This window comes from Nesoenas mayeri (assembly GCF_963082525.1).
Source record: "Nesoenas mayeri genome assembly, chromosome: 7".
Classification (NCBI taxonomy): Eukaryota; Metazoa; Chordata; class Aves; order Columbiformes; family Columbidae; genus Nesoenas; species Nesoenas mayeri.
This window is the reverse complement of record NC_137551.1, coordinates 16,865,878-16,893,158: the sequence shown is the minus strand read 5'-3', so window position 1 is coordinate 16,893,158 and position 27,281 is coordinate 16,865,878. Positions and strand designations below refer to the sequence as shown.

General features: G+C 43.0%; 1 protein-coding gene across 2 annotated transcripts; it reads left to right on the top strand.

Moving 5' to 3' along the window:
* The first annotated feature begins 745 nt into the window (after positions 1-745).
* On the top strand, positions 746-13,271 carry VDAC2 (voltage dependent anion channel 2). 2 transcript variants are annotated; one of them, XM_080347764.1, is made up of 9 exons: positions 746-1,075; positions 4,735-4,806; positions 5,849-5,898; positions 8,181-8,333; positions 8,419-8,471; positions 8,925-9,152; positions 10,350-10,500; positions 11,383-11,440; positions 12,204-13,271. In XM_080347764.1, exons 2-9 carry the CDS (start codon positions 4,740-4,742, stop codon positions 12,293-12,295), a joined length of 852 nt encoding a protein of 283 aa, XP_080203890.1. In that variant the 5' UTR covers positions 746-1,075; positions 4,735-4,739; the 3' UTR covers positions 12,296-13,271. The 2 variants fall into 2 exon arrangements, with proteins under 2 accessions (XP_080203890.1, XP_080203891.1); XM_080347765.1 differs by lacking the exon at positions 746-1,075 and adding an exon at positions 1,152-1,204.
* The last annotated feature ends 14,010 nt before the right edge of the window (positions 13,272-27,281 follow it).

The window sequence follows — 27,281 nt, the reverse complement described above, 5'->3', positions numbered from 1 at the left end:
GAGGGTTACTGCTTCTCTTGACTTGTGTCTTCTGGTGGGAAGCGACTGGAAGGTAAACATGGAGCTTACTCAATGGCAGAGATTGTGGCACTTGTCTGGAAGGAATAGCAAACCTTGTTAGATGTCAGATCAGCCATAGGACAGCTGTGCTGCTGATGTTGCTCTGTGCCTGTGTGTTCTGGGGCAGCAACAGGAGGCCACGTTAGCTGTAAGGTGTTCAGAGTCGCGGGCAGTGGGAGAGGGAAGGCGAGCACCCCAGTGCTCTGCAGGGGCTGGGTGGCATGGGACGGGGTCCTGGCAGCTGTGAGAACCAGGGCCGCCTCCAAGCTCCAGGGCAGGCGCCGCCGTGCCGGCTGCAGAGCTGCTCCCCGCGGCTGCTCCGCGCCGGGGGCCCGCGGGTCCGTGTGCGCAGGCAGACGGGCCCTGAGCGGAGCAGCCGTTTCTGAGGGCGGGTAGTGGCCCAGAGCATGGAACCTCCTGCAAGTACTGCCTGGAGCCGCCCTGCAGCTCCGCATCCCAGGGAGTGTCCATGTATTAGAGCCTCCCCAGCAGAATCGCTCCCTGGGTGTGGCCGCCACAGGCCCGCTAAGGATCCGGTACCTGCGGCGCCCTCGGCCCCGCCCTCCCCCGCGCGGCTGCTGCTCCCCCGCCCCGCCCCGCCCCCTGCAGACCGGGCCGCCGCGGCCCCGCCCCGCGCTGCCTGGTGAGCCGTTATCGCCCCGCCCGCCCGCAAGGACCCCTCTCTGCTGCCGGGGCTGCCCCTCCGAACGCCTGCAGGCCCGAGGCCCCCCGCCCGGCTCCCCGCTGGGGCATGCGGCGTATCCCGCCCTCTCGCCCGGTTCTGGGCCGCCAACGGCGACACTTCTTGCCGGCCGGGCGGGGGTGCGGTGCGGCGGGCGGGGCAGGCGGCGTGAGGGGCGGACGCGGCTCGCTGGGGTCCTGCGCGGTGGCGGCGGGCGGGCGGATCGGTGTCTCCTTCAGTTCGCCCTCCAGTGCCAGCGGCTGCAGCAGCGCGGCCTCCTCACGGCGAGACCCGCCCGCGCCTCCGGCCCCGCTGCCTTCCCACACTAGCCAGGTGCCCGCCCGGGCCGCGACCAGCCTCGTGGGAGCGCGGGAGGCGGGCGGGGCTCGCCCGTGTGCGAGCGAGCGGGCGGCGGGGCGGCGAGCGGGGCTGCGAGCGGGGCTGCGGGCCGCGTGGAGTCGGGTGCGGCGGGGTCGGGAACGCGTTGCCCAGCGACCCGGCTAACGGCCGGATGGGGGCGGCTGGGCAGGCGGGGGGCGGTTTGAGGAGGTGTGGGGTGATTCTTCGCACGGGTCGCTTGTCCTTGCCTCCCTCCGTGGCCTTCGCAGGCGCCGCGCCCTCCGCGGCGGGCGGGCCCGGCCCGGGCCTGGCCGCGGTTACATAAAGGGCGGCGGGGAGGGCGCCGCGGGAGGGGGTCAGGCCGGGATGCCCAAGATGGCCGCGTGGAGGAGTTCACCTTGCGGCAGCGGGCGCCGCTGGGCCTGGCGGCGGCGGCGGGCCTGGGCGCGGGGGAAGGACCTGGCGCTGGGCGCCGCCGCCCGGGCCCGGCCCTGGAAGGCTGCGCCGCCTGCCCCTGCGCCCCGGCCTGGCCGCTCGCAGCCACGCTTCCCCTTCCCGTGTCCTTCTCCCCTGGGAGGCTCTGCTTTATCCTTCCTTTCGCTTTCTGAACACGTAGCTCATTTTCAGATGTTTAATTTTCTTTCCCTTCTCCGTAGAGTCTCTAAACTGGTCTAGCTGTGGCTGCTAGACCAGTGTGCCCACCTCCAGGGTGTAAGTAGGGAGACAGGTGAAGCAGGGGTAGTGAGGTGGTTTATATATATATATATATTTTTTTTTTTTTTTTTCCTGAGCTTTAGCAGCAGTACAAGTCTAAAGGCCAGTGGTGTGTCCCGAGTATTTTAACAAAATATTTTAAAATAATATCGATTTCTCTGTTGCTATTTACACTACTGGGTTAAAGTCTCAGTGTAGTTCTTGCCTTTTTTTTTTTAATTGTATTAATACTTAAGGTTGTGGGGTTTTTTATTATAACCTGATCTAGCCTCCAGCCTGTTCCTCAATATACTGAGATCTTAAAATTGTTAGAAAGATTTATGTAAGTCGTTGGCATTCCTTTAATTATAGGGTATGAGGTAGTTTTGAAATATTACCTCGAAAGAAAACTGACATAATAATTCTGATAACATTAATACGAGGTGTTTAAAAAAGATGGACCAAATTTGAAATCCCTATATTTTTGAAACTGCATCCATCTTTTTGAAACACTGTACATGGGATGATTTTATTTTTACAGAAGAAGAAAGCATATTTGTGAGTCTCGAGTAACAGATTCATTTAACTTTTTTTTTTAGGGTGGCATGAAACGAGATCAGGGTGGAGCTCCCACTTGATTCAAGTAGATTTTGTGTTTTTGAAGTGAGGAATAAGATTATCTGGTAGTTGCTTTCACCACAAACCTCTTGTTGTTAAATGGTACTTACATTTTAGTCACTTCTAATGAGTAGTTTTTAAGTGAAAGACACTTCAAAATAGGGTTGACAAAAATTACTTCTGATTATAAGAATTTGCAAATCCAGCTAATTTGCCAACATTGGAGGACTCGGGAATTTTTTTTTTTGGCCCCTGTTTTCATTTAATGAGCATTCTGATGATGGCACTGTCTTATCAGATGTTTAGTGTACCCCAAATTAACTCTTGGTTTCCCTTTTTGTCCTCATCTATCCCTGTTAGTATAGGATTAGAACAACAGTGTGACAGTTGTACTCGGTTTTAAGTTTTTATCACAAAACTTGCATCTGTAGGCTGGAATGTCTGACAAATACAGGTTGGTTTCCTTGCAGTAAAAAGGGTGCTTAACCAGGCCAGATAAAACGGCAGTATCTTTTTACTGCAGTAATCCTTTGACTTTAGGTATAGATACCAGTTTGTTAACTTCTCAGGACATCACTGCTTTGCATAAACCTTGTCTGTGATAGTTTTCTAGTCAGACTAGAAACATTTAAACAAAAGCAAAAAGCTCGTCTATTTACACTGTAAAAGCACGTCTGCTAAAGGCTAGTATAAAACTTTAAAACTAGACATAAATATTCTGAAAATGCCACTTAGAAGTGAGATCTATCTATTAGAGGAAAAATGCTTAGCTAAATATTTTCTAAATTATTTTAAAGTGTTAATGAATTGTACAATTGCTGTACAGCAGAAATTTAGGGGGGAAAGAGCAGCATTCCCACACTTTCTCATAATTTGGTGTAACACCTTTTTATTGAATAAATAGGAGGAACCATTTAATGTCTTGCCGCTGGGATTAGTATGTGTTCTGCTATAGAACTTTCTTTTCTCAAGACTTATTTACTATGGACTTGAACTTGGGTTAAGCCTTTTTAAGCTTCAAATGCTCTAAGTCATTTTCATGGTGGTTTTTGGTGGTGTTTTGCTAAGAGACAGTTTAACTCTATGAAAAAGCAGATGTTTTACATTCTTGAGCAAGTGATGGACGTCTTGCTGTAGTGAACTGATTACAGGGTTTAGAACTCCTTGCTAAAGAAGTTTTCCCTACATGTAGATAAGGATATGGAAAGATTGAAATAAACTTCTTTTTGACAGAGAGGAAAAAAAGCTCCTCTTGGTAATGTGTTATTGAGTATACTTATGATCTTGCACAGATCTGCAGAAGATGAGCAATTCTGTAGCCAAGTGTTGAAATTTTAAATACTGGTTAAAAGTACTGTATGAAAATTAAAATTATTTTTCTGCTTTCAGTTGAAAGTTAACATGTGAAGGTACTGCCTTTGTTACTTTTGAGGTTTTGAAGATATTTTTTCATTTTCTTTAACAAAAAACCCTACAGAAAAGCAAGATAAACAGTCAATTATATTAATCTGACTTTCTTTGCAAAACAAATGTGACAGATCAGTTTGAAAAGATAAGATTTTTGTCTGTTTGTGTGTAGTCTTTTTATGGCACTTACCTAGTTAGTTTTGTTGTTTTCCTCTCCCCTGCCTTTTATCAGCATGGGGGGAGTTAACTGTTACTTTGAATATGCTCTGTTTTCTGTAATTTTAAAATACAGTGCCTCTGTAACAGTGGCCTTTTGCTATTGAAATCATGGGAAAACAGTCATGGGAGGAAGGTACAGGTAGGTGTATCTTCACAGGGAGGGGAGCCATAAGGCCTTGTGAGACCTTAGGCCAGTAGCTATCCATGGGGTGGGGAGGCTGGTTCATGGCTAGGCTGGAATGACAAGTTCTTTAACTGTGAGATTGCCAGAGGCTCCCCAGCTGATAAGGGGACTTTTTTTAAAAGCTCTTTTTAAGACCTTTTTCTCAGTGGCCCAGCACTCCTACTACTTGTTCATTCTAAACTAACAAGACCAGCTGACAAACTTAAACTCTTGTGTGTTATAGGGGGAAAAACTTTATCAGATTGATTGCTAGTTAATGGTATTAGATGCTAATTTTTAAATTGTATGTCTCCCATTTAAAATATCAGGCAAGTGATGTTGCAAAACAGATACGCACTCTTTGCATTTTGGACATCACTGTAAATCTGTAGGTGTTTCACAGAATACTGTATTAATGTGAGCCATCTGTCTCTTAACTGCCTTCATACGTGAATCTGCCTTAAAGAGTGTCTTAAACAGCTGTGGTAGCAATTTTTGTGTGTGTGCATGCAGTGGTAAAAGATTCACTGTTAATTACTCTGTTACCTTTCAGCTTCAATGGCGATTCCTCCATCATATGCGGACCTTGGCAAGTCTGCCAGAGATATCTTCAATAAAGGATATGGTAAGAATAGTACTTATTATAAAACACAGTGCTTGTGATGTGGCAATGAATTGCCTTTTTAAGCCTGTATGTAAAATTGAATGCTCAAATGCTAGTGTTTTTGGGGCAGGGAGAAGGTGTGATGTTTTTACATCATTACTGTCAATGAATGGATCCTTGGAGGCTTTTTGAGGGCTGTTTTGATGTGAAGTCTGTGAAAACTTAATGCCTTAGCCACATAAATGTCAGAGGTGTACAAGTGTGCAAGAATGTAAGTATCAAGTGTAATTTAAATTAGTACACTTCATTTATCAATCTGTCTCTGCCACAACATTTGTTGTTATAGAAAGGCATATGTGCTACTGTAACATTGTAGCCTTTTTCTTTTTAATAGAAAGAGGAATAGCTCTTGGGATAAAGAATCCTTCAACTTTTAAAATGCTTTAATGCCAGGCAGTTGCCTAGTTAAATTCTGCTTTGTTACGGTGCTGTTTCTTTCTGGTATTTGGGAATGCATGTGGAGGCTTTTTCAACAAGACTGTTGCTCAGCTCTAGGAGTAACAATGGGAATTGACATTCCCATAAAACCTGCCTATATTACAGTTCCAAAGGCTGTGTATTACCCAGTGAATTCAATCTTACAGTTTTTTTATTTGGAGATACTTCTTGGTGCTGAGAGACAAATTATATGTGTTAGGATGGCTCTTCAAATGGCACCAACTAAAAAGCTCATGCCATCCTGGGAACAGAGTGCATTTTGTCTGTCACTACGTTTACTTTTGGAAGTAATTGCCCAGTAGTTAAATGTACAATGTACACCAAATGTACACTCACTTTCTATGTGGTGATGATAGAACAGAACTTCTGGCTTGTTCTAGAGTGACCTCCTTAACCTACTGTGGCATCTAAAATGTGCGTGTTACTGAAGGCAGTTTATGGTTGGTTTTGTGTGAATGTATATATGTGGCACACTGATGAGACTGCTTGTAAAACCAGACTCTTGGAAAATGTGCCTGGTTTTAGTTAAAACCTACTGGTATAACTTTGACTTTTGTTTGTTAAGGTTTTGGATTGGTGAAACTGGATGTGAAAACAAAATCTACAAGTGGAGTGGTGAGTTTAGCCTTTTATTCTTTTTTTTTTTCTTTCTTTTTTTTTTTTTTCTGGATATGTTCTGATATTTAATTAGAAAGGACACCTTCCAGATGCCGTTAAGTAGTTTATAGCTTATATGAATGTTATGGTTTTGGTGTAAAATAATTTCAGAAGCCCCTGAAGATCTGACTTTATTCTGAATGTAGCAGGGATATTGCAATGTTTAGTAATCTGTGTAAAAATAAAGAGGTTAATTAGTTGTCCCTCATCCTATGTCTGAAGGTGAACCAATTACATTTTTGAAGTGTTTTGATTTATCATAGTACACAGAATTTATTTCTAAAGTACTTTGTGATCCTATCAGTGTTTGGTGGAAATTTCTGGTATCTTAGTGCCTGTGTTAAGTAGTTGACAGTGACAGGATGTTGAACCTTTGACTCCTCTTTAAAGGTATTAAAAGTGTTGCGGTAATGTTCAATGCAAGATGACTTTTATCTATTTCTACAGCAGATTTTGCAAGATATAAAGGTGGATTTTTGTTTTGTTTTAATAACAGGAAGCTCTAACAGTGTAACTCACTACAAAACAAGGTGTGTGGGGTATATGCTGTCTTTTTGCTAGAAGTGTGTATCCCAACTGAAGCCCAATTTGCAAGAGCCCTGTTATAGATATAGTTCTTATTTTAGCTTGTTTCTTTCAAGGACTACCAGTAAACCTGGTAAAACTCTCTGGAAAATCAAAGGCCTCATGTGAATTCCATAGTGGTTATAAGCCTTCCTTCCCAGGAGGAGGAAGTACTGACGTGTATGTACTGCAGATGTTTTAAAGAAGAGATAATGGAATAATCTGCCACTCCTGAAGCTATTACCACAGTGGTTGCAGTCATGTATACCCTGTGCACTAGAAATAGCGCAAAGCAAGAAGTTAAAGCTGAAGGTATTTGGACTTGAAGCTGTATAGTCCCTGTCACTTGCTAAGAAGTAGACCTTACTAAAATTAAGCAACTGTGTGGATGGTTTAGTTGTTCACTAACGTGGTTCAAGCAGATATCTTGGCCATGGTGAAATTTGATCAACCACCATTATAGAACAGTCTCATGCGTGCTTATGATATGCAGCAGGTCTTGCGATGTGAGAATACAAATGCTTAAGGACTTCTAAGGACTTGTGATTTCAAATGAGGTCTTAAAAGTAAAATTTGTGTTTCCTTCTGGAGGAGGTGAGTGTGAGGGTTCAGTTTGAAAATAATACCGCGTGTGAATGAAGTCAGAGATAAAAATTTTAATATCTGTTTAAAAAAAAATGGAAATAATTATTTTTTAAATCTTAAGGACAATAATATTTCAGTGGAAACAGATCCTTTACCTAGCAGAAGTAGAAGCCTGGTTTGTTTTGTCTTTAATTTCTGAATAGTAGTACACAGAAATTATTATCTCTGTTCTTTGTGAAAATCCAAATAGTGAGAGATGCTAGTGACAACTTAGCAATATTGCTCACATCACCTTATTAAACTAACTTTTCAACACTTCCAAGAATTCCAAGTAAGACTGTACCAGAAGCATAAAATCAGACTTTGCCTTTTCTCACAATTTAGGCATAAATGTTTTTCTAGTGTCATTAAACCAGAGTGTGAATAGGAATTGTATAGCTGTCAGTAAAAACACATGCGTGTATATGACTTGTGTGAAAGGCTGGCACATTGGTTAGGCTGAGAGCTCTCTTAAAAAGCAACAAAGAACCCAAAACAAATAAAAAACCAAACTACCACCCACCCCTGATTTGAAAAATGATGTCATTCTATGACATTTTACAGTTGTACATAATTTATTTTTCAAGGTTGGCTTGAGTAATGGAAATATGTATGTGTTCCTTGAAGAATTTTACTGGAGTTATGTGCCCTGTAGTGTTCTTGGCTCTTGGTTTGATTTTTAATTTTCTCATCGGGAATATCAGACTTAACTTTATGTTTCAAGAACTGTTTCCTGCTTTTAAGGAGAGTACATACAGTAACTACTGTCTTGCTTCCGAGTTGTGTTGCAAACCTGCGCGTTTTGTAATAGTGGCAGAAACAGTGCAGTTGAGATGGGGAGCGGGGGGAGGCCTCCATATGGGCATGAATCATCTACCTCTTGTCTGTGTCGTTCCCCTTTCTCGCCCCACAAGTTATCTAATGTTGTTAAACTTGTTGTGCAGAATAACAAGATCTTTGGTGTTTGCTGAAGAAAAATGTTTTCTCTTTTGGCACTCTAATGCTTTCAGGATCACATGTGTCTTCTGTATAACATGGACACTTCTTTTTAGGAATTCACAACATCTGGTTCATCGAATACAGACACTGGAAAAGTGAATGGGAGCTTGGAGACCAAATACAAGTGGGCTGAGTATGGGCTGACTTTCACAGAAAAATGGAACACAGATAACACTCTGGGAACAGAAATTGCAATTGAAGATCAGGTAATAGATTAGGAGAGTATTTGTATTTGTTTTACCTAACTAGCAGAAGTGAACTTAAAGCTTTATCTTTTTCCCCTTGAATTAGATTGCCAAAGGCTTGAAGTTGACATTTGACACAACTTTCTCACCAAATACAGGGTAAGAATTTCTAACCTTGTTACCTTGTTTAGGGCAACAGCAACACCAATGGTCAGGAAATATTAATCTGATTTGGTATATTGACAGGTGTTTGTATGGTTTGCTATTGATCCAAATTAACAAATTACATTGCTAAAGGCTTCTGCTCTTTAGGATGACATTCTACAGGGCTAGTACCGGACTTCTCACAACAGCCCACTTTGCTTATTTTCTGGGATAGAAACACGTGGAAGATTGCAGGAGGCATGAAAATGCCTCTACGTTCATCACAAAATGCCTGTCTGGTACCCCCGTGCTTTCTTGGTGGGTTATTTGTCCTTTGGCCCAGTCTAGAGAATGCATGTGCATGGCATTTAGATTTGTTGTGTAGGGTCATATGGCTCAAATTTGACAGGAAGATCAAATTTGAGGAAGATCAAGCATTGTCTTAACATAACTCTTTCTCTGTTTCAGAAAGAAAAGTGGTAAAATTAAGTCAGCCTACAAACGTGAATGTGTAAACCTAGGTTGTGATGTTGACTTTGATTTTGCTGGACCTGCAATCCACGGTTCTGCTGTCTTTGGTTATGAAGGCTGGCTTGCTGGTTATCAGATGACTTTTGATAGTGCCAAATCAAAATTGACAAGAAATAACTTCTCTGTGGGTTACAAGACTGGAGACTTCCAACTGCACACTAATGTGTAAGTAATGAAAATTGTGTCCAGATTTGCAGAAGTAGGCTTTCTCTACTGTCCTTCTAGTCAGAATACAAATGCTTGAAATACCTTGCAAGGTGCTTGCAAGGCCATTAGGTGGAGTGCATTTTTCAATAGAAAATGACAAATAAATGAGAAATGTTACTTTGTATCTCTCTCTTTCAAAACAGTTCTGTGAATCTGTGATACTCATGGCTTGTTAATACGAAAGAGCACAATATATACTACAGCATACTGAAGTGCAACCAAATCGGAAGTGCAATAATTGAGTTATGCAGAGCTGATCATAATGTTTTTTTGAGATTTCCCATTACATTGAATTTTATCTGACTATAATTTAAGGGCAGTAGATTTATTAGAGGCAGTAATTAGTGTTGTGCTGTTTAGGTAGGCCAGTAGTTGTTCCTGGAGCAATACTAGAGCTTTGTTGTTGAACTTCTTGAGTAGATTCATCTTCTTGCCTGTCTGGGATGAGAAGTGCATGAAATGCTTAGAATGTAACTGAACAAGTGTAAGACATCTTATTTATGAACTTTCTTCAGACTTGTGCCTTTAGATCTTAAATGTTCTTCAGAGCAAGCCAATCAAAACCTATGGAAGAGCATGCTGTTTTCACTCTTAAGTCAATAAAAATTGCTGGTGTTCTAGTATGTTTAGTTAGGAGAAGTTGGTCCTTCTGGAAGGCGAGGATGTGGATTGTGTCTGTCTGGGTTTATGGAAGTACAGGGGCATGGGAGGAAGCTACAAACCACTTCATAATCTGGACTGTAAGAATTCCATTTCAGTTTACTAATGTCAGACCATGTGACAGATATTTTTTAAAAAGTCATCTAATTCTTTAGGAATATTATGCATGTTCAATAATAATAGAATTCAAAATACCCATTTTGTAACTATTAGTGTCTCTATTTGTTTTGGAAGGGTATGATCTGGAATTTCATTCAAGTACTTAGTTCAACACTAGTGTAACAATTAGCTGTAGCACTCTAAAGTAGCTTCTTTTCCATCAATTATTGCAGTTTAATTTTGCCGTGAAGCCTTTCTTCATCTTCCCTTCTCCTGTCAAAGTGTGTAACAACTTAAACTTTTGAAACTCTAATTGGAATAAAAATTTGAAGTAGTTAAAAAAAATGTTTGGATGATCTAGGTATGGGAAACTAACTTTTTTCTAAATTTGTGCAGCAATGATGGTTCAGAATTTGGTGGCTCAATTTACCAGAAAGTGAGCGACAGTCTTGAAACTGCTGTAAACCTGGCTTGGACAGCAGGTAGCAACAGCACTCGATTTGGCATTGCAGCTAAATACAAGTTGGATTCCACTTCTTCTATCTCTGTAAGTATGGCTCTAACCAAAAAGGTTATGCTAAGCACAGTGTATTTTCAGTTTCTGCAAATCTGTGTATTAGTACAAAAGAAGGTTTTGCAACTCAGACAGTCTTGTAGCAATTACTCTTACAATCCAGGCAGTCATAATTCAACCAGCAGTATTTAAATTCTGCGATGCTGCATACAACCAAGTCTTTTAGAATCTGACTGTCAAATGTTTTTCTACTCTAGAAGACATAAAAAAACCACCAAACAAAAAACAACAGTCTTTGGGGAGCTCTGTCACATTCTCATGTGAAGAACTCTGGTGATACTGCTTAAAAAGGTGATCCACAGAGAAGTTATCAGTTTATAAAGTTAGAATTGAACCCGAATTGTTGGAAGTCATCCTGTAGAAAAAGTAATGCAAGTGAGATAAATAATTTTGCACATATTGTTTATGGGGATATTATGAAACGTTTGCTGCTTGACTAATTGGACCTGCAAGATACTAATTCTTCTGTAATAATCTGTATGTGGAGGATTCTTCTGAAGTGGCTTGTTTTGAGAGGACATGGTGGTCAATTGCAATGCCCTTCTGAAAAGTAGGGGCGGAGTGCAGAATTTCACCTTCCAGACTACATTCCAGTAACAGTTCTCCGCACCCTTGCGTTCTGTCTGCTCTTAAATATGTTACTTCTGCAGCTGGGGCAAAGGTATAGCTGGGAAGAGAGAATCCAGAAAGCACAGAGATATTGAAAGAACAAGTAAAATTTGTTTAAGTTGATAATGGTGATGTTGCCGTAGTTATTTTGGCTTCTGAATGATAACAAAGAACTAATCAGTTAGAGCACTTCAATTGCTTTTGTCTTGATTTTTTTTTTTTAATTATTATTTTTTTTTTCCGCAGGCAAAAGTGAACAATTCTAGTTTAGTTGGAGTGGGTTACACCCAGGCCCTGAGGCCAGGTAAGGGTTATCACATGGATTACATCTCATACGTATCTTTCACGCACCACAGAGAAAATCTTTGAGATCTGTGCATTTATATGCAATTGTTTCTCCAGAAAGATTTTGTCTTGTAGGCAAAGTAGATGTTTATAGAAGCTTCTGTTGCACATCAAACCTTTATCTGAACGAAACAAATTCCATTGTATCTAATGATATTTCTGCATCATATTCCTCATTGATTTCTGTAGGAATCAACTGTATTGTGTTTGGTAGCTTAGCTTTAGGCTGTGTAAGCAGTCTTTTTTTAGTGTTACTTTCTCCAGTCATATTGTATTGAATTATAGCAGGTCTTGACATAATGATTAATTGGCAAAAGAACACATTTCCTGCTCTTCATGTGTAGTAAAAAAAAAAACCTTGCAGAACTTGAATAATTCTGCTTAAATATGAAAAACAGCTGCTAATGTGATATTACCATTGCTTTGTTCCTTATTTGAAAACAAATAAAAATAATAGTTTACTTCTATCCACCCCACTACCTGAAAGGAGGTTGTAGTGAGGTGTGTGTGGGTCTCTTTTTGCCAGGTAATGAGTGATAGGTATTTTCAAAAAGCATTTAGCTTGATTCACATGACTAGCTTTCAATACATTTCATGAGTAAATGGATTCTTCTGTAGAAATCTTTAGAGGAAAGTAATAAAATAGGAGAAGAGCTGGGAGTTAATGACAGAGGCTGAGTTCCAACAGTATGTTGTAAACATGCTTTTTAAAAATCTTACAGGTGTGAAGCTTACAATGTCTGCCCTGATAGATGGAAAGAACATCAATGCTGGTGGCCATAAACTTGGTCTTGGCCTGGATTTGGAGGCTTAAAAGGGCGAAGAAACTGCTGCAGAGAAGGGATATCGGAAGAATTTGGCCTTAAAATGCATTTCCAATGTGACCAGCAGGCTTTTTTTTCCAGGAAGAATGACCTAGAACAAGAGCTGTATTTGAAGTATTTAGACAGTTACTTGTTAGCTGGTTTCTAGTTAAATTGGTTACCCATCTAGTTAAAATTCTGCATTAGTGCAGTCACTTAAACATTATTTAAATGTATTTAACTGTTTAATGCGCTACCCACAAATAATGAAATAGACATTTATGAAAACTGTACAATTGTGTGCATGTTTGTTTTTATGTTCCTTTTAACATTCGATATTGCCATTGAATGAAAAATGGATCAGTGGATGTTTTGAAATGAGGTCAATGGTTTTGTTAGATCACCTGAAGTAGAAATACATTTGGTATCCCAAGACAAATTATGAATAAAACAAGTACACACACATATCTGTGCCTCAGATATTTTAAGAGTTGAGATGTGAGGGTAGTGCTCAGTTAAGTTTTAACTTTAATCCAAGAAGTAGTGCTCTACACCTTTGTGCAATTAAGGGCCCCCATCCCACCCCACCCATGACAACACTGAATATAGGTGTTTTTCACTGAACAGTTGGATTCCTCAAGCAAGTTGAATGTGCTTTTCTATCAGGTAAGATTTGTCGTAACACAATAGTTTAATTCCCTCTGTCTTCCACGGGTAAGATTTCCTGCATTACTAGTTGGCCTCCTGATGCAAAAAACGCAGAATGATGTACCTGGCACACTGAGACATTTTAAAACTGCTCCTTTATGCTTTTGGCTAAGGGGTGACAAACCTCACCACAAACACACCTTTCGCTTATATTTGTGTGAAGTAAGACGTATCTCTGCAACTGAATGTAACTGTAATGGTGTAACAGCCTGCTTATCCCACCTGCTGTGAGAGGTTTCTGCTTAAAATGACTGAAATAAAGGCTTAATTTTAAATGGAGACAGAGGAAAATGCATCCGATTTTGCTTTCCCTTTGACTAATAAATCTTGGCAGATATCCATTTTAAGTCCAGGAACATGCAGAATAATGGAAGAACTCATGTTTTTCCAGGATAGAATTAAAAGATAATAGGAATATTTGCTTTGTGATCATAAGGTCCATTAATGTCAAACATAACTAGCTGTGCACGCTTGTAATGTGGAATATATTAAATACATGTAGTTACAGTGCTTAGATTTAAGAATGAATTTAATGAGTTTGGGGAGTGCCTGAAGCCTACTTCTTACAGTCTCGCGTGGCTGAGAAGGGTATCTTGGTACTTGGTCTTGCAGTCTGAAGTTCACAGCAGCTTTCCACATAGGGCAGGTGGCTGGCGTATGGTCAGGAAGCTTTACCTCTGGTTTGCAAGCTGTGTTTGGTTCATGCTGGATTAGACTTAACCCCCACAGAAGTCCTAGTGGTTTGTTCAAGGTCTTGTTCCATCCCACATTGTTGCTCTCATACTCAAATGCTTGAGTTTACTATTGTGTTGTAAGCTGCCTGTGTTTAGACTTGAGCTGTAGAATAGCTGTCACCTTCTTTGAAGAAAACAGAGCAGAGCTTAAGCTCCCAGCTGAGGCTTTTGAGCAGGCTTGCTCGTGTATTTGACTGTGTTTGTTACACATCAAAGAGAAAGTTTGGCAGCATTTGTGCTTTGGTGTACCTGTGCAGCTGTTGTCGTGAAATGCCCTTTTCTGAGAAGCGCTTCCAACACTTAGTGATGGAAGAAGCATGTAAGGTGCGATTTGTTGCTCTCTTATTGAATGTTAATGTTAATAAACTGGTTTTAGTTTGAAGTGGTTTTATGTGCTAGATCACTCAAAGCTAGAGATTGTGTGGCCAGACATCTGAACTGTAGTACAGGTTCTTCTTAGTATGGGTTTTTAGTATTGGTTCTCCTTTTGGTGTGATCCTGTTAGGATACTACTCACAAAGTATGTCCAGACTTCTGGAAAATAACAAAACACTGTGTGCTTGCATGGATTACCCAGCTGTAGCACCTGGGCAGATGAAGACATCTGTATTTTGTTTATAAATGATGCCTTGTTTGCATCCTTAAACCAGCATGGCTGCAACACCGATGTTTCTCAGTTTCTGGAAGCTCTTGATAGGGCTGTAGTGGTCTGACACCTTTTTGTCTTTGGAGTTGTGTTGTTTTGTAACAACTACTGTACCTCTCTTCATCCCTATCTGCTCACCTCTAGCTATTTTTCCTGAGGTCACAAAATTTTCAAGTGAAGTAAAAGCAGATATTGTTAAGTTTATCTTCAGTTTTTCATACAAATTAGTAATGGAAAGCTTCAACGTATTGGTTTTACCCTGTTTTCATGTGCATTGCTTTATTAGTTCTCAGCCTTTAAACCTTAAGTAGTTCCATTTATTCAAATGCTGATGGGTAACTGGAGAAATAAAAGGGCTCTGCAGTAGTTAAGACAACTGTGAAAATCTGAGTTTTTCTAAAATATTCTTTCGTAAATCACTACTTTGAGCAGGGAAAGGAAGTTTGGTGTATATCTCTTGGCATTTCTCAAGTGAGGTTAATAAAAATAGCTTTCAGATTTCCTTTTCAAGTGTGTTACAGAAGCTGGTGGTGTAATTGGAGTTTTGTAGTAAGGCATGTCAGTAGTTTAAATGGCTCCATTTTGTTAGAACACATGAAAAGCCGTAATGATACCTTTCAGTGGTAGCCAGCCTTTCCTCAGGTGTCATTCTGAATAAAATAAAACCACTTGAGCTAAGTGATGACCCGAGCATGGCTGTGCATCTTCTTTGTTTGGGCTGTAGCATTGCAATCCTTCCTGGTGCAGCTGGAGTAGGGGTTGTCTGTGTGCGTATTGCAAGGAGATTTAATTGCGCCTTCATAAATAAAAATCCTTTCAGATAAGATTATGATGCCCTGGATTTTGCAAGTTACTGTCAAAGTGACTTGAATGTTTACATTCTCACTGTGCTGTAGACATTCTCCAGGCTATTTCATTTAATGTGGTTCAGCTTGATGTGGTATATTCTTAAATCTGCATCTTGCACACTGCTGTCCTTCAAAACCAGGACATTTTTTGGAACTATTCGGGAGTTTGGAATAGCCATGGAAACCTTTCACCCCCAGTCACTGGGGCACAGGTGTTTACCTTTCCCTTGGCTATCGCTGGGGTAAAGCCAGACAGTGACAGAGTGTGCTCACTGCCCTCCCATGTCCCGTTGCAGTGCCTGGTTTGTTCCTACAATAATCTGTCAGCTGTGCTCAAAGGTGCTGCAGGTGAATCTGTGGTGGTTGCACTTCTGTGGGATGTAGAACTGAGCGAACAGAAGACAGCTGGTCACAGGTGATCCAGCCCTGCTTATATCAAAGGTCCTGGTTTCCTTACAGCCGTTAGCAAAGTCAGAAGCGATTCCGTGCAAGGTAAGCCACTAATGATGACAAATACTGGGTTGTACTACTGATGGCAGTGTCCTAATGGCAGGTACAAATGCTTCCTGTGAACCTTGAAAGGGTAAACACGAAGGACAAGCTGGTTGGGTTGTTACACGGCATGAAAGGGAGATGTTTGTTGCAAGCGGTTTTATCACGTTCGTCCACCTCCCTTTGCTGTGCAAGATTTCCTGATCTGACGTGGTAATAAAACCACGGATTATATAAATTATTGTAGTGTGCATTCCTTGTATTTTAGTGAGGTTTTGCTCCTCATGATTGTTCTCAGGCCTGCCTTTTATAGTAGTTGCCTGTTGGATCTGTCTTTAGACATGCTGCTGGGTCCAACAGAAAGGAATGCACCAACCAGTTCATTTTTGTGAGCCAAACCTACAGCGTCTTGTGCTTTAACTGCGAGTTTGGCGTTGATGCTCATGTAAACAGGCTTTTTGTTTGTTTATTTTTAGAGCAATTTCTGAAAAATAATATGCAATTAAAACTAGGCAAAATGTGATGTTACACACTGTGAGATGTGGTTCGTATCTGCACTTGTATTTGTGTGCTGGTGTTGGGAAAAGTGCTGACAGGCCTTTATAGATGGCAAGCGGTCAGACTGTTTGGGCTCCAAACATTTGGCGTTTATTACAAATGTGTTTTTTAAATGAGAATTTGCTGCTGCAACTGATGCCACAGCAATATTCACAGTACAGTTACCGCTGGTTAACACTAGTGCATGCATCAGAACCCTTTCAAGGGTTTGTGTGTGTTTCCATGGGATTGTTCCATGTCCTGGATCAGTGGGAGAACATCCTAAGGCTACAGTCATGAGTGTATTTAATGATTTTGTGTTGTTAGCAGCCCAATACCTTTTTTTTTTTTTTATTTGGTTCCTTTGAGCATTAAAATATTGAGTGGCTATTACAAGAATCTCACTAATCTTACTTGGTTGCTCTATGGGGTCAGTGTGAGCGTGCTAGCATGAGTCAGGGTCACAGGTGCTGTGCCTGAAGCCTGGCACGGGTGGGCAGCCGGGGCGGTGGCTGCCGTAGAACCAATGAGCTCTGTCCTTGGGTGTTTGGTTGAGCCACGGCAGCACCGTTACAGGCTCAGCTTAACCCCCGCGGCGCTCACAGACCGTCCGCTTGCGGCACGCGCGTTCCGCTGCGCTGTGCTCGCGCCTCGGCTGTCGCGCGGCGGCAGCTCCGAGCGCTGCCATGGCCCCGCACGCTGCGGCTGCTCGTGCTGCCCGGGGAGGGGGCTCACGCTGCCTCGCGCCGCCTCGCGCCTCCCGCCCGCGATCCAGCGGCGCCATCTGGTGGCGGCCGGTGTCCGCTGCGCCTGCGGGGGCCGCCCGTGTGACCTCGGGAGCCGCTGCTGGCGGCGCTCCGCGGGTGCTCTCCGCGGGTGCTCTCCTCGGCTCCCCGGCAGACAGAAGAGCCTGAGCCACGTTCTGGGCTAAAGACACAGAATAGGGGAGGAAAACTCCTGCGTGTGCTGGCACTCGTGTCCTCCAGACCCGGGCAGCACACGTCCTCCCCGAACATCCCTTCTGAAGGAGCAGCTGGTCCCGTTCACACTGGGCTGCAGCAGCTGTTTCCTGGGTGCACTCTGCTCCTGCCTAAACAAAACTAATGAAGGAAGCAGGTTATCTTCCCAACTGCTGCTCTGCTCCTGCCTTGGCAATACTTTTCTAGAAACCTCCAAATGGCTCAAGATCCCTTGACTTCCAAAGAGATGTCCTGGCTGCCCTCGGCTTTGAGAAGCGCTCGCTGACAGGAACTCAGATCACAGCAGCTGCTAAAAACCAGAAGGCAAAGGGAAGGATTCGAAATGTTGCCTGACTAGCGATCTTCCCCTGTCTGGTGGCACCAGGTACCGTGGTGGGGCTGCACTGACCACGCAGCGTACCAGCAACACGGGCAGACTGCTGCAGCCCAGGGACCTTATGCTGCCGCAATCTAGGTAGCTTACAAACTCTTCCCTTTTCTTTGCAATTAATTTAAGTCAAGTCTCAATCAAGCATATGGAGCGTGGGGACAGGGAGGAGAGCCCAGCAAGTCTGCTCAGGGGCTGTCCTATGGGGACACCATAGTAAAGCATGTGTACCCTTTTGCTTGCTTGAGCCGCTGGTGCTGTGGGGCAGCAACCTCCAAGCAGAAGCAGTTGCAGGTTGGCCAGCACTGCTCTGAGGAGTGACTGCACCATCCATTTCACACGGAGTGGCTGTTAAAGAGCTGTTGTGCAGGGTATTTCAGTTGAGGGTGGGCAGTAGAGACAACTTTTGTCTGGGCTGTTCTGTTCACGAATATACAAAATTTATTTTTCCTGGACAAAGCTAGAAGACCAGTGTGTCCATCCCTGGTGTTGGACAGTGAGCCATGCAGCCAGCACTGCTGCCCCAGAACTCCCCATCACCTGCTCCCAGAGGGTACCTCACCTGGTCCTGCTTCCCTGTTTGGGGACACATGTTGGTCTTTGGGGCCTTGTTTCCATGCCCAAACAGAGCATGCAAACACCTCTCTAACAGGTGTGTTGAACCCCTCAGCTGCTGGGGGGTGGAATGAGTGGGTGTTCTGTCAGGGCCCCTGGTGCAGGGGGCTAGACCTGGGCCCAGGCCAAATTTACAGTTATAGAGTGTGTGTGGTTTTTCTGTTTGTTTGGGTTTTGTTTGTTTGTTTGTTTTTTTCCTTGCTACCTTGTTGGGTGGGTTATGATTCATCATGAGAGTCACTTGGTATCTTTCACTTCTCCAATTGGCAGCATGTGCTTCAGGGAGCAGGGCAGGGAGTGTTTCTGCCTTCCCTTAGTGGTCTTGGTGCTTGACATGTGTCCTTTAGCCTGGACAAAAGCCTGTCTGTAGCAGAGGAGGGTGTAGTGGTGTATGTTGTAGTAGTGTTTGGATGCAGGCTGCTTGCTGTCATACCTGGGAGGTTCACTGGGTGACCTGAATGGGACCAGCTCTGTCATCCTCATGCATGTGGCAAGTGGAGGTGGCGGCCCTTCCTGCTGCCACGGAAGTGTTGAATGAGCATCTCTGGTGTTTCAGGAATCAATGTTTTTATTAAATATTTTTAAGAAAACTGCAATTCACAAATACTTATTTGGGGTACTGTAGTTTAGAGTGGCTGTAGGCTTTTAGTGCAGCCTCTATAACAGAAGGCTGATCTGACTCCACCATGTTTGAGGAAATATTTTAGCTTTGTTATACTTCTTTGAAGCTCCTTGGGAAATCTGGTGGTGTCCTGGTGCAAGACTGGTAGGCATCCAGGTGAGACCTAACACTTTGTAGCAAAGGTCCTCTCTGCATTTAGAGTATGTTGGCACAGTATTGAATTGTCTACAGCCCACTCACATAGTCTGAAGTTCACCTGGTTTAACTTAATCACGCCTATCATAAGGCGAGTGCATCAGCTTGTATAAACGGAGCCTCGGTAGGTCTCCCTGCCAAGTGAGCATGATGCAACTAACCCACACCCTCTGCTTCAACATTGCTCCCTCTCGTGGGCTATCTGAACAGCCTGGCTCAAAGTCCCATTTCCTTTCCTTTGCTGTGAAGCTGTAGCAGAGATCTGTACCGTGCAGCTCCACCACAGTCACTTGCAGCAGCCTCTCCCAGAGCCACAGCTCCTCCTGACTCGAAGCACACCCCATCCTGAGCCGAGTGCCAGGGAGTCAGGTGGCTGCTCTTCGTTCCCCCTGTGTTGGGCAAAGCTCCCTTCACTGCTGAGCAGAGAGTGGTGCTCTGCAGGAAGCACGAGCATGCTGCCTTGCAAGGTGTTTGTGGTAGGCTAATCCAGTTTTTTCTTTCCGAAATGAGATTGCTCTTGTGCTTCTGGCCAGGATTTATTGAATGTAAGATATGGTGTGTCACTGTAAGATGTGTTTAGTTTGGTGGAGCTGGGGCACACCTGGCCGCTCTGCAGGGTGCGGCTGCGTTGGCGTTCAGTGCAGGCGGGTATGTGCCTGCCTGAGCTGCCTGCACAGCTGCACTGGGGACTTGGGGGACAGGGTTTCGGGCACAAACACCTCAGCCTGGTTAGCAGCAAGGGTGAAAAGGAAAGAGAAGCGGAAAAACATTCAAAACGTAGTTTCCAGGAAAAGAAGGGTTTTAATTTTTGTACTTTTCTTTGCAGTATAACTTTCCTATTGCACAGAAAAACTCGTTCTTATCTCTTTTGTCTTTTTTCTTCCCTTCTACTTGGTAGCCTTTGATCCTTTGGAGGGGAAGTACAGGGAGTTAGCTGAAATGATTTGGTGTTGCTATAGCTGTTACAGTCCAATTTTCTTTTATGGAAATTAAATAAGATAAACACAAAGCAGAAAGAAAATATAATTGAACACAGGAAAGGCAGTTATAATTTCTGGTGCTGATTCCCTAATTTCCTCCACCTCTTCTGCTGGAGAAACATGATCACAGCACAAGGTTGCTTGGCCCTTCTGAGACCTAGGAAACCTCTGCTGGCACAGGCTGCCTAAAACCAACTATTTTCCTGTTTATAGGTTCTCAGTTTATTAGCCTGAAGGCAAAAGAAGTAAAATGAGACCTAATAAGGTCAGGAAGGAGCACATAAGAGGGAGAATGCAGAAATGCTTGACCATAAAATTAAAATCTATATTATAATGTCTATATGTAATAGGGATAGTCAACATTAAGCTTGCTTGTGGAAATCTAATTAGTCTTCTGTAACCTAAGTGCTTAGCTTTGCAACCTTAATCATGTGCCTTTAATGCAGTTCGTGGAGGTGACCATAAATGGTTCATAAGGTCAACAGGCAGACCCTAGCCGCAGGTCTGAAGTTTTTGTTAGGAGTTTGCCATAGTCTGTGTCTGGAAGTTTAAATATACACTTGAAGTTAAGCTTGAGCTAAAGGGCATCACTCAATATCTGGTATATGAGTATGTTGCAAATCAAGAAAGGAAAACTTGGTAGTGCACATCCAAGTAACCAAAGCTGTGTGAGAGAGGGGATGTGTGACTGGCTCAGTGGCACCTGGGACCCATTCTGTAACTCCAGAATGAATTTTGAGGCCCCACATCCCTGAGTGTTGATTAAATGTGTCTGTGCTTTTGTCTCTTTCAAGTTAGTCTTCAGTGATAATGTGGATCAGTCTTAGACTGTTAGGACAGGTCTGATCTCACGCAGCAGTCCCTGATGGGGGCCACGGGAGCTCAGCTTTGGTAGTGTAGCCCCGGCCCTCAGCAGAACACCTTGCTGGCTCCATCTTGATGGTCCTCCCAGCCAGAGGTGAGGGACTGCTGCCTGTTGGTGGGAATAATTCCCAGGAAATTACTGTGCCTAAATTCCACAACAGCTGCAGGAAGACCCAGCAGTGATGTAGAATCTCACTCTACATATATGTGGAGAAACTGCAACTTTTTGTATAGAAATAATTTTGTCAGGAGTTTGACCTAGTGAATATCCTTTTGACACTGCACTTTAATATTGAATTAATGCTCCTCTGCACTCGGTATATCTTTGAGGCTCACTGGAATATATTCTAGCTCTGATGTTCAAAGGAAACCAAGGAAGGCCCTGCAATTTCTTCCAGGTTGTATTAATCTCTTTGATATAATACATGATGACACAGTAGTTGCACAATTAACTGTGGCTTTCTGCTTTGCAATGACCTCACTAATTACTTTGCATTGAAAAGATGGATTAAGTGTCTTGGGAGAGTGTTTTATAGCAGCTGACATTTAGATGGCTAGAGGACATTGAAGGTGACACTGAGGAAATGTCACACCAATACCCTGCTGATATGCCCAGGAGGCTGAGGAGTCATGGGCAGCTGGATGGAAGCTGTGGGTGAAGGCACCTGAAGGACCCTTTCTCACCTCTGTCCATGGAGCTGGACCTTGCCAGAGGCAGAGATGAGTCCTCTGCACAGACCAGCCTGGATGTCTCACTGGACCCCAGTCCCTGTGTGGCCCTTGCAGCTCTGCCTGGATTCAGGGGTGTCCATCACCATCTGACAAGACCGTCTGCTTCTAGTTGTAGCTGTTACTGCTCCTCCTGCCCCCTAGGTTTTGACCTGTAGCAGACATCAGCAATGTTGACTGTAGTAGGCACGTGCAAAAAATATGTACCTGAGAAACACATGATGTAAGCATTGAGTGTTGTGAGCCACAGCCTGTGTGATTTTAGCTACTACAGGGAAAAGGATAGGGCTTGCAGGGTAAACAATAATGCTTAGAAGTGAGCATTTTAGATCTTTATATTTATTCACCTAAGTTTTGAAGTTTTGTAAGTTCTTTTTTTTTTTTTTTTTTTTTTGCTAGTTCAAGCAGTTACATGTTTTGCTTACCTTTAAATGTAAACTCCTAGTGATTGCTTCCTAACAAAAAGCAAGTCACTTTTGATAAAAGTGACATCATGCATAAGCATGAGGTTCTTTACAAATAAGCCTAAATTTTATCTTCAACTGTTACTCTTTATTTCCATTTAGATTTGCAAGCACCCATTTCCCTTATACGCATTTCTTTGCACCCATTTTAAAAAAGCATTTGTATCTTTCGTTTTTGTTTCTTTTTGTTGTTGTTGTGGTTTGTTTGTTTGTATCCTCATGCTGGTGGAAACATCCTCGCTGTTGCTGGGGGTTGTTACAGGCCAGTAACATCTGGGCCGTAGCCCTGTGGACTCCGGTGGCCATGCCACACAACACGACACCGTGGAGCCCAGGTATCCTGTGAACACAGTGAACCTGTGAACCAGTCCTTCCTGAGAGCTGGCTGATTATGTTGATGTTTTGCATTTATGAACTTGACTCAAATTCTTGGTGTTGTGAACGTACAGCCAGGTTTTATCCTGGGTAATGGACATTGTGTTGTCTTGTGTGTACGCAGGAGCTAGGTGTTGCATTTACTTGTGACAGAAGCAGTAACACATTCTCATTAACTATCTTCTCCAAATCTAATTTCACTATGTCAAAAAGTTACTACTTTCAGCTCACCAACATAACCCAAGTCTGTACCCATAACTCCAAAGGTTGTTGTAAAAATGCACAAAGTCTCTTGGTTTTTCAGTAGATGAATAGGAATAAAATGATGAGCCTTTAAACTAAATAATAATTTTTTCTTGTAGCTTGAGATCTGTTCAATCAATAATCTTTCTGCTAACTCTGGGGAGAATTTTAGTTGCCTCCATAAAATGCTTTAATTATTTAAAATCATAAAATATAAGTAGGCACAATTTGCTTGGAACTCATTAGGGAAATATACGAATAAGAAGAAAAGATAATGTTTGCTTCTGCATTAATTTAAAGCAGTCTCTAAAACATGAAATCTAATCCTGGAAAGCAGTGACTTATCAGCAATGTTTACTTTTCCTATAATAGGAATAAATATTAAAGCAGCTAGTTATGTGCTTATCCCTACAGTATTGCACCGAGCCAAAAAGGAAGATAAATAACTTGTCTGAAATCCCACATTAATTTCCCTCTTTTACAGGTTTTATGTTTGTTCATTTCCTTTTCAAAACATTGCTTTTTAAATTATTGTAAAACAGGTGACTTGGAAACCACAAGTAGCTGCAAATGCATGAGACCAATTTGTGTGTGATTGGAATTACGCAGAGGCAATGCTTCATACTCAGCAGAGCCTTAATTCCAGTGCAAGTCACAGGGCACAACTTGCAACAGCAGTGAAATGCCATGGCCCTGGGGCAGGGCCTAGCAGACCAGGGAGCTGAGCAACTGATGATGGGCGAGGAAACAAATAGAACTTATTACTTTTAAGTTGCTCTGAAGGAGCTTCAGTGCTCACTGTGGCAGGAAATGTTCGTTTGCAACTCTTTGGTGTGCAAAGAGAGAAGAAATGGCTTTGTCTTCCCTGTTCAGTACTACTTGTTCGGGATCTCATCAGAAATCCCTCCTCAAAAGACCCTTCTCATTTTATTTACAGCTTTCTACATTGTCTCTCTGGGAAGGATGTGATAGTGCTGCTGCTCCTGTGAAAATGAAATGAGCAGTAAAATCAAACGTGCTGCAAGCCACTCAGAGATGGGTCCAGATCTATTGTTGTGTGGGGAGCTGGTATCAATCACAGCTGGTATCTGAATGTGTTGATGTGCCCATTGTCTACCAGGACAGATGGAGCTGCTCACCAAGGTCATGTTCTTCATAGTAGTACAAGCATGGTGGCAGGGGATGGAGGAGGCCTGTGCAGTTTCAGTATGTCAATTAGATAAAACTGAGCTGCCTTCATCTCAACTAGAAGGGAGAATGGTTTCTTAAGACAGCACTGACCTCTTACCTTATTTACCCCTGTTGTGGCCATTTAGGATGGATTTCTTCAAGTGATAAAGAGAACACAAGCAGGGATGCAGCTAACTCCGCTACTACGTCGACAGAAAGGAGCCAGCTACAAGGTGTGGCACTTGTTGCTGTTGCCACCCAGATATCACCGAGATTGCAGTGCCTGAGACACAGCATGTGCCTCAGGTCTGAGCTGCAAGGTTTGTGGGGAATGTGAGTCACTGTTCCTGCTTCAAAGGAGGGGATTTGGATGAGGTTTATATTTGTGTTCCTTTCCCTGTATCTGAAGGGCTTTATCACTCAAAGCTTGCTAATTGTTTGTGTCTAATGTGGCCAATTTCAAACAGATTAAAAGCAATTTATGGGTTTGTTAAAAGAGGGAGGGATGGCAGTGCCAGGGGTTTGAACAAATGCCTCTATGTTAACGATGCACCCAGCAGCCCAGTTTTCCTTCAGGCCCGCAGCAACGTGACAGATGGATGATGCTCTTTGCTTCCTCCCCCGTGTGTCCCAGTGGGATCAGAAGTTGCAGCGTTGAAAATGCAAAGTGAGCCCTGAGTATTCAGTAACCCCTGTGTCTACCCTTGGGCAGTGAGTTGTTTCTTTTTGGGGCAGCCCCTCTCTCTAGATTTCTAAGCACCCGATCTGAGTCCTGAGTGCTTTCCACACTGTGTATAACTCCAAGCTTTTGCTGTCATTCCTCTGGGTGTATTGGAGAGGGCCAGCACAAAGGGGGAACATGGTAGCACTGCTGAGCGAGTGTCGTTGGCTCATTTAATTAACTAGTAGAGATGCGAAGTCTGCTCTGAAACAATCTTCTGTTCCTTTCCTTGTCACCCATCCAAACATCACACCACACTGTTTTGAATGTGATGTCTTTGGAGCAGGGACTGAGATACCCGACTGGCAGCTGGGGTATCGTGCTTTCATTCTTGTGGTGGCTTATGGGAGTTACTGCACTAGGGGGATTTTTTATTTTTAATGTGCTACTCTTTAGCCCCATTTGCTTCTAAGCAAGCCCCAACTGTACATTTGTCACCTGTGTTGGCCTCTCTGGAGTCAACCCTTGCAACTAGAAGAGAGATGCCAGTGCTGCATGAACAGCTGGGTGACAGGGCTTGGGCAACAGCTGTGCCCTCAGGTCCGCTTCTCTTTTAGGGGTGGAAAATCCTGAGCCCCTACAGTGTGAGCAGTATCTTGGGCAGGTGTGTTACCTGGGAGGGGTGAGCAGACCTGTCAGCTCCCATACCTGATCTCACCATTAGAGAGAGACAAAGACTTGCACTGCGCTATTGTGCGGTCCACTCTCGGCACCTAATGAAAGCCTAAATTTCCATTGTCCCCACAAATTCTGCAAAGCTGATTCACCACCTGAATTAAACTATAATTATATATTATCAGCAGTCACTTTATAGTAAGGTTGAAGGATTAAATGCAGTTAGTGGTGATGAATTCCAGACGTGCAGGACAGAAGCCTGAAGAGAAAGCCAGCTTCTGAGTTAACCACAAGATAGAGTGTAATGTATTCTAAATATTTGATTCAATTAAGCTTCCTTCTGCTCTTTGTTCCAGCTTACAGATGGCTCATCAATCTATAGTTTAGGGACACATTGCTATTCTTTCTAATGGTAATTACGTGATCAGGATGGAGACAGGTTTGATTAAATGCTCGCACTATGCTCTGAATATTTAAAATGGAGCAGAGTCCAAAGGAGAGGCAAAATACTAGCTTGCTGTGTGTAGCTTCAACCTCAGACACTCAGTAGGTCATCCTCTAGCTCAGGTGATGAGGACTTTGCCAATCCCAACCATTCAAGGAACAGGAGTTTTTTTAATTGATGAACTATGATTTTATCTGGTTTTGAATGTTGCTAAACTGTTACTTGTCTGTTTCTTGCACAACTATTGATGGTACTTGCCCATTTTTGGTTTGGCTTTACTGAGAGGATTCTCGCAACTTGGAAATTGTTAGCAAACCAGTTAAGAGTCCTTGATCAATATTCCAGTGACTTCTGTGTGTTTGGGAAAGGCCATCATGGTACTTTAGGTCACAGTATGTATGTATTCTTAACAGCTTGTAGTTTGCTTGTGATTATCAGCCTTTAGCCTCGGAAAGCAGGACTATTTGAGAGGATGACCTAGCTGTTGAACTGTCCCATTTTGTGTTTGTAACCTTCAGTTTTTTGTTATCTACTTAAAAAGTAAAAACGTAATGTAGAACAGGGCCAGAAGCTTTGCATGAAAATGTATAATCTTGTATGTTCCTTTAACCACCCTATCTTAAGTATTATAGTCATTAAGACTTTGGTAAGGTGTTATTTCTTTTATGTAGATAAGAAAATTGAGGCACACACAGGCCTGAAGCTCTGAGGGGAAAACTGTAGCCGGAAGAAGAAATTGGGCAAGCTTTATGCACGGTTTAAAAATCTTATTTAAGGGCTATACGCACTTTGTCCTGGCCTTCTCCCAGGCATAGATTTTACTTTACAGGAGCCAGTCCTCAATTCAGCAAAGTACTTAAGCACATCCTGATGTGGCCTGCTGAATCAGGGTTTTAAGTGGAAGTGACAGAAATAGAATTGAGAACACCTCACTCACAGCCCCACTCTGAAACCATCAGGCAATGCTTCCTTCCTCATCCCTCTCCCACTGCAGTGTATGGCCACCAGTGTCTGAGACAGGTAAGACCTGTGTCCTCCACGTCTGTCCCTTATCAGAACCCAAGCCACCAGGTGAAACTTAAAAAATGTTAGCCAAGTACCCAGTTCTAACAATTCTGAGACTTGAAATCTTTATCCCCTAGTGCCCTGAATCATTCAAGTGCTTTATTTAAGCAAAAGGAAGAAGGATTCTTTTAGACCTGATACAGCTTCCCTATAGGAGACCAACAAATCTAAGCGACTTTTTTCCTCAATATACATATGATACTCTTCCAGTGTATCAGTCACCCAAAACAGTAGCCAGTGGAGCTTTTGTCTGTAAAATGCTGGTTTTGGTTTCTTGTTCAGCTAGGTTTTCTCTGTAATAAGCATTTTGGGCTGAAATAGAAATCCCTAAAAATTAGTTATTACTGTTTGTGATTCACCATGGAAAGAAGCCATTAGCTGGATTCCTATTCTCCAGCTTGAACAGAATATGCCTCTTACCACCTGAAGTCTCTTTCATTGGTCTCCAGTAAGGCAAGCTTTTTCAACTACTGTTTCTTGATAAAAAAAATTTATAGAATGCATCAAGATGAAACAAGTAATGGATGGCAACAGCAAATGAAGTTAACTAGGAGTTAAGAATGCTGTCAGAAAAGTCTTTAC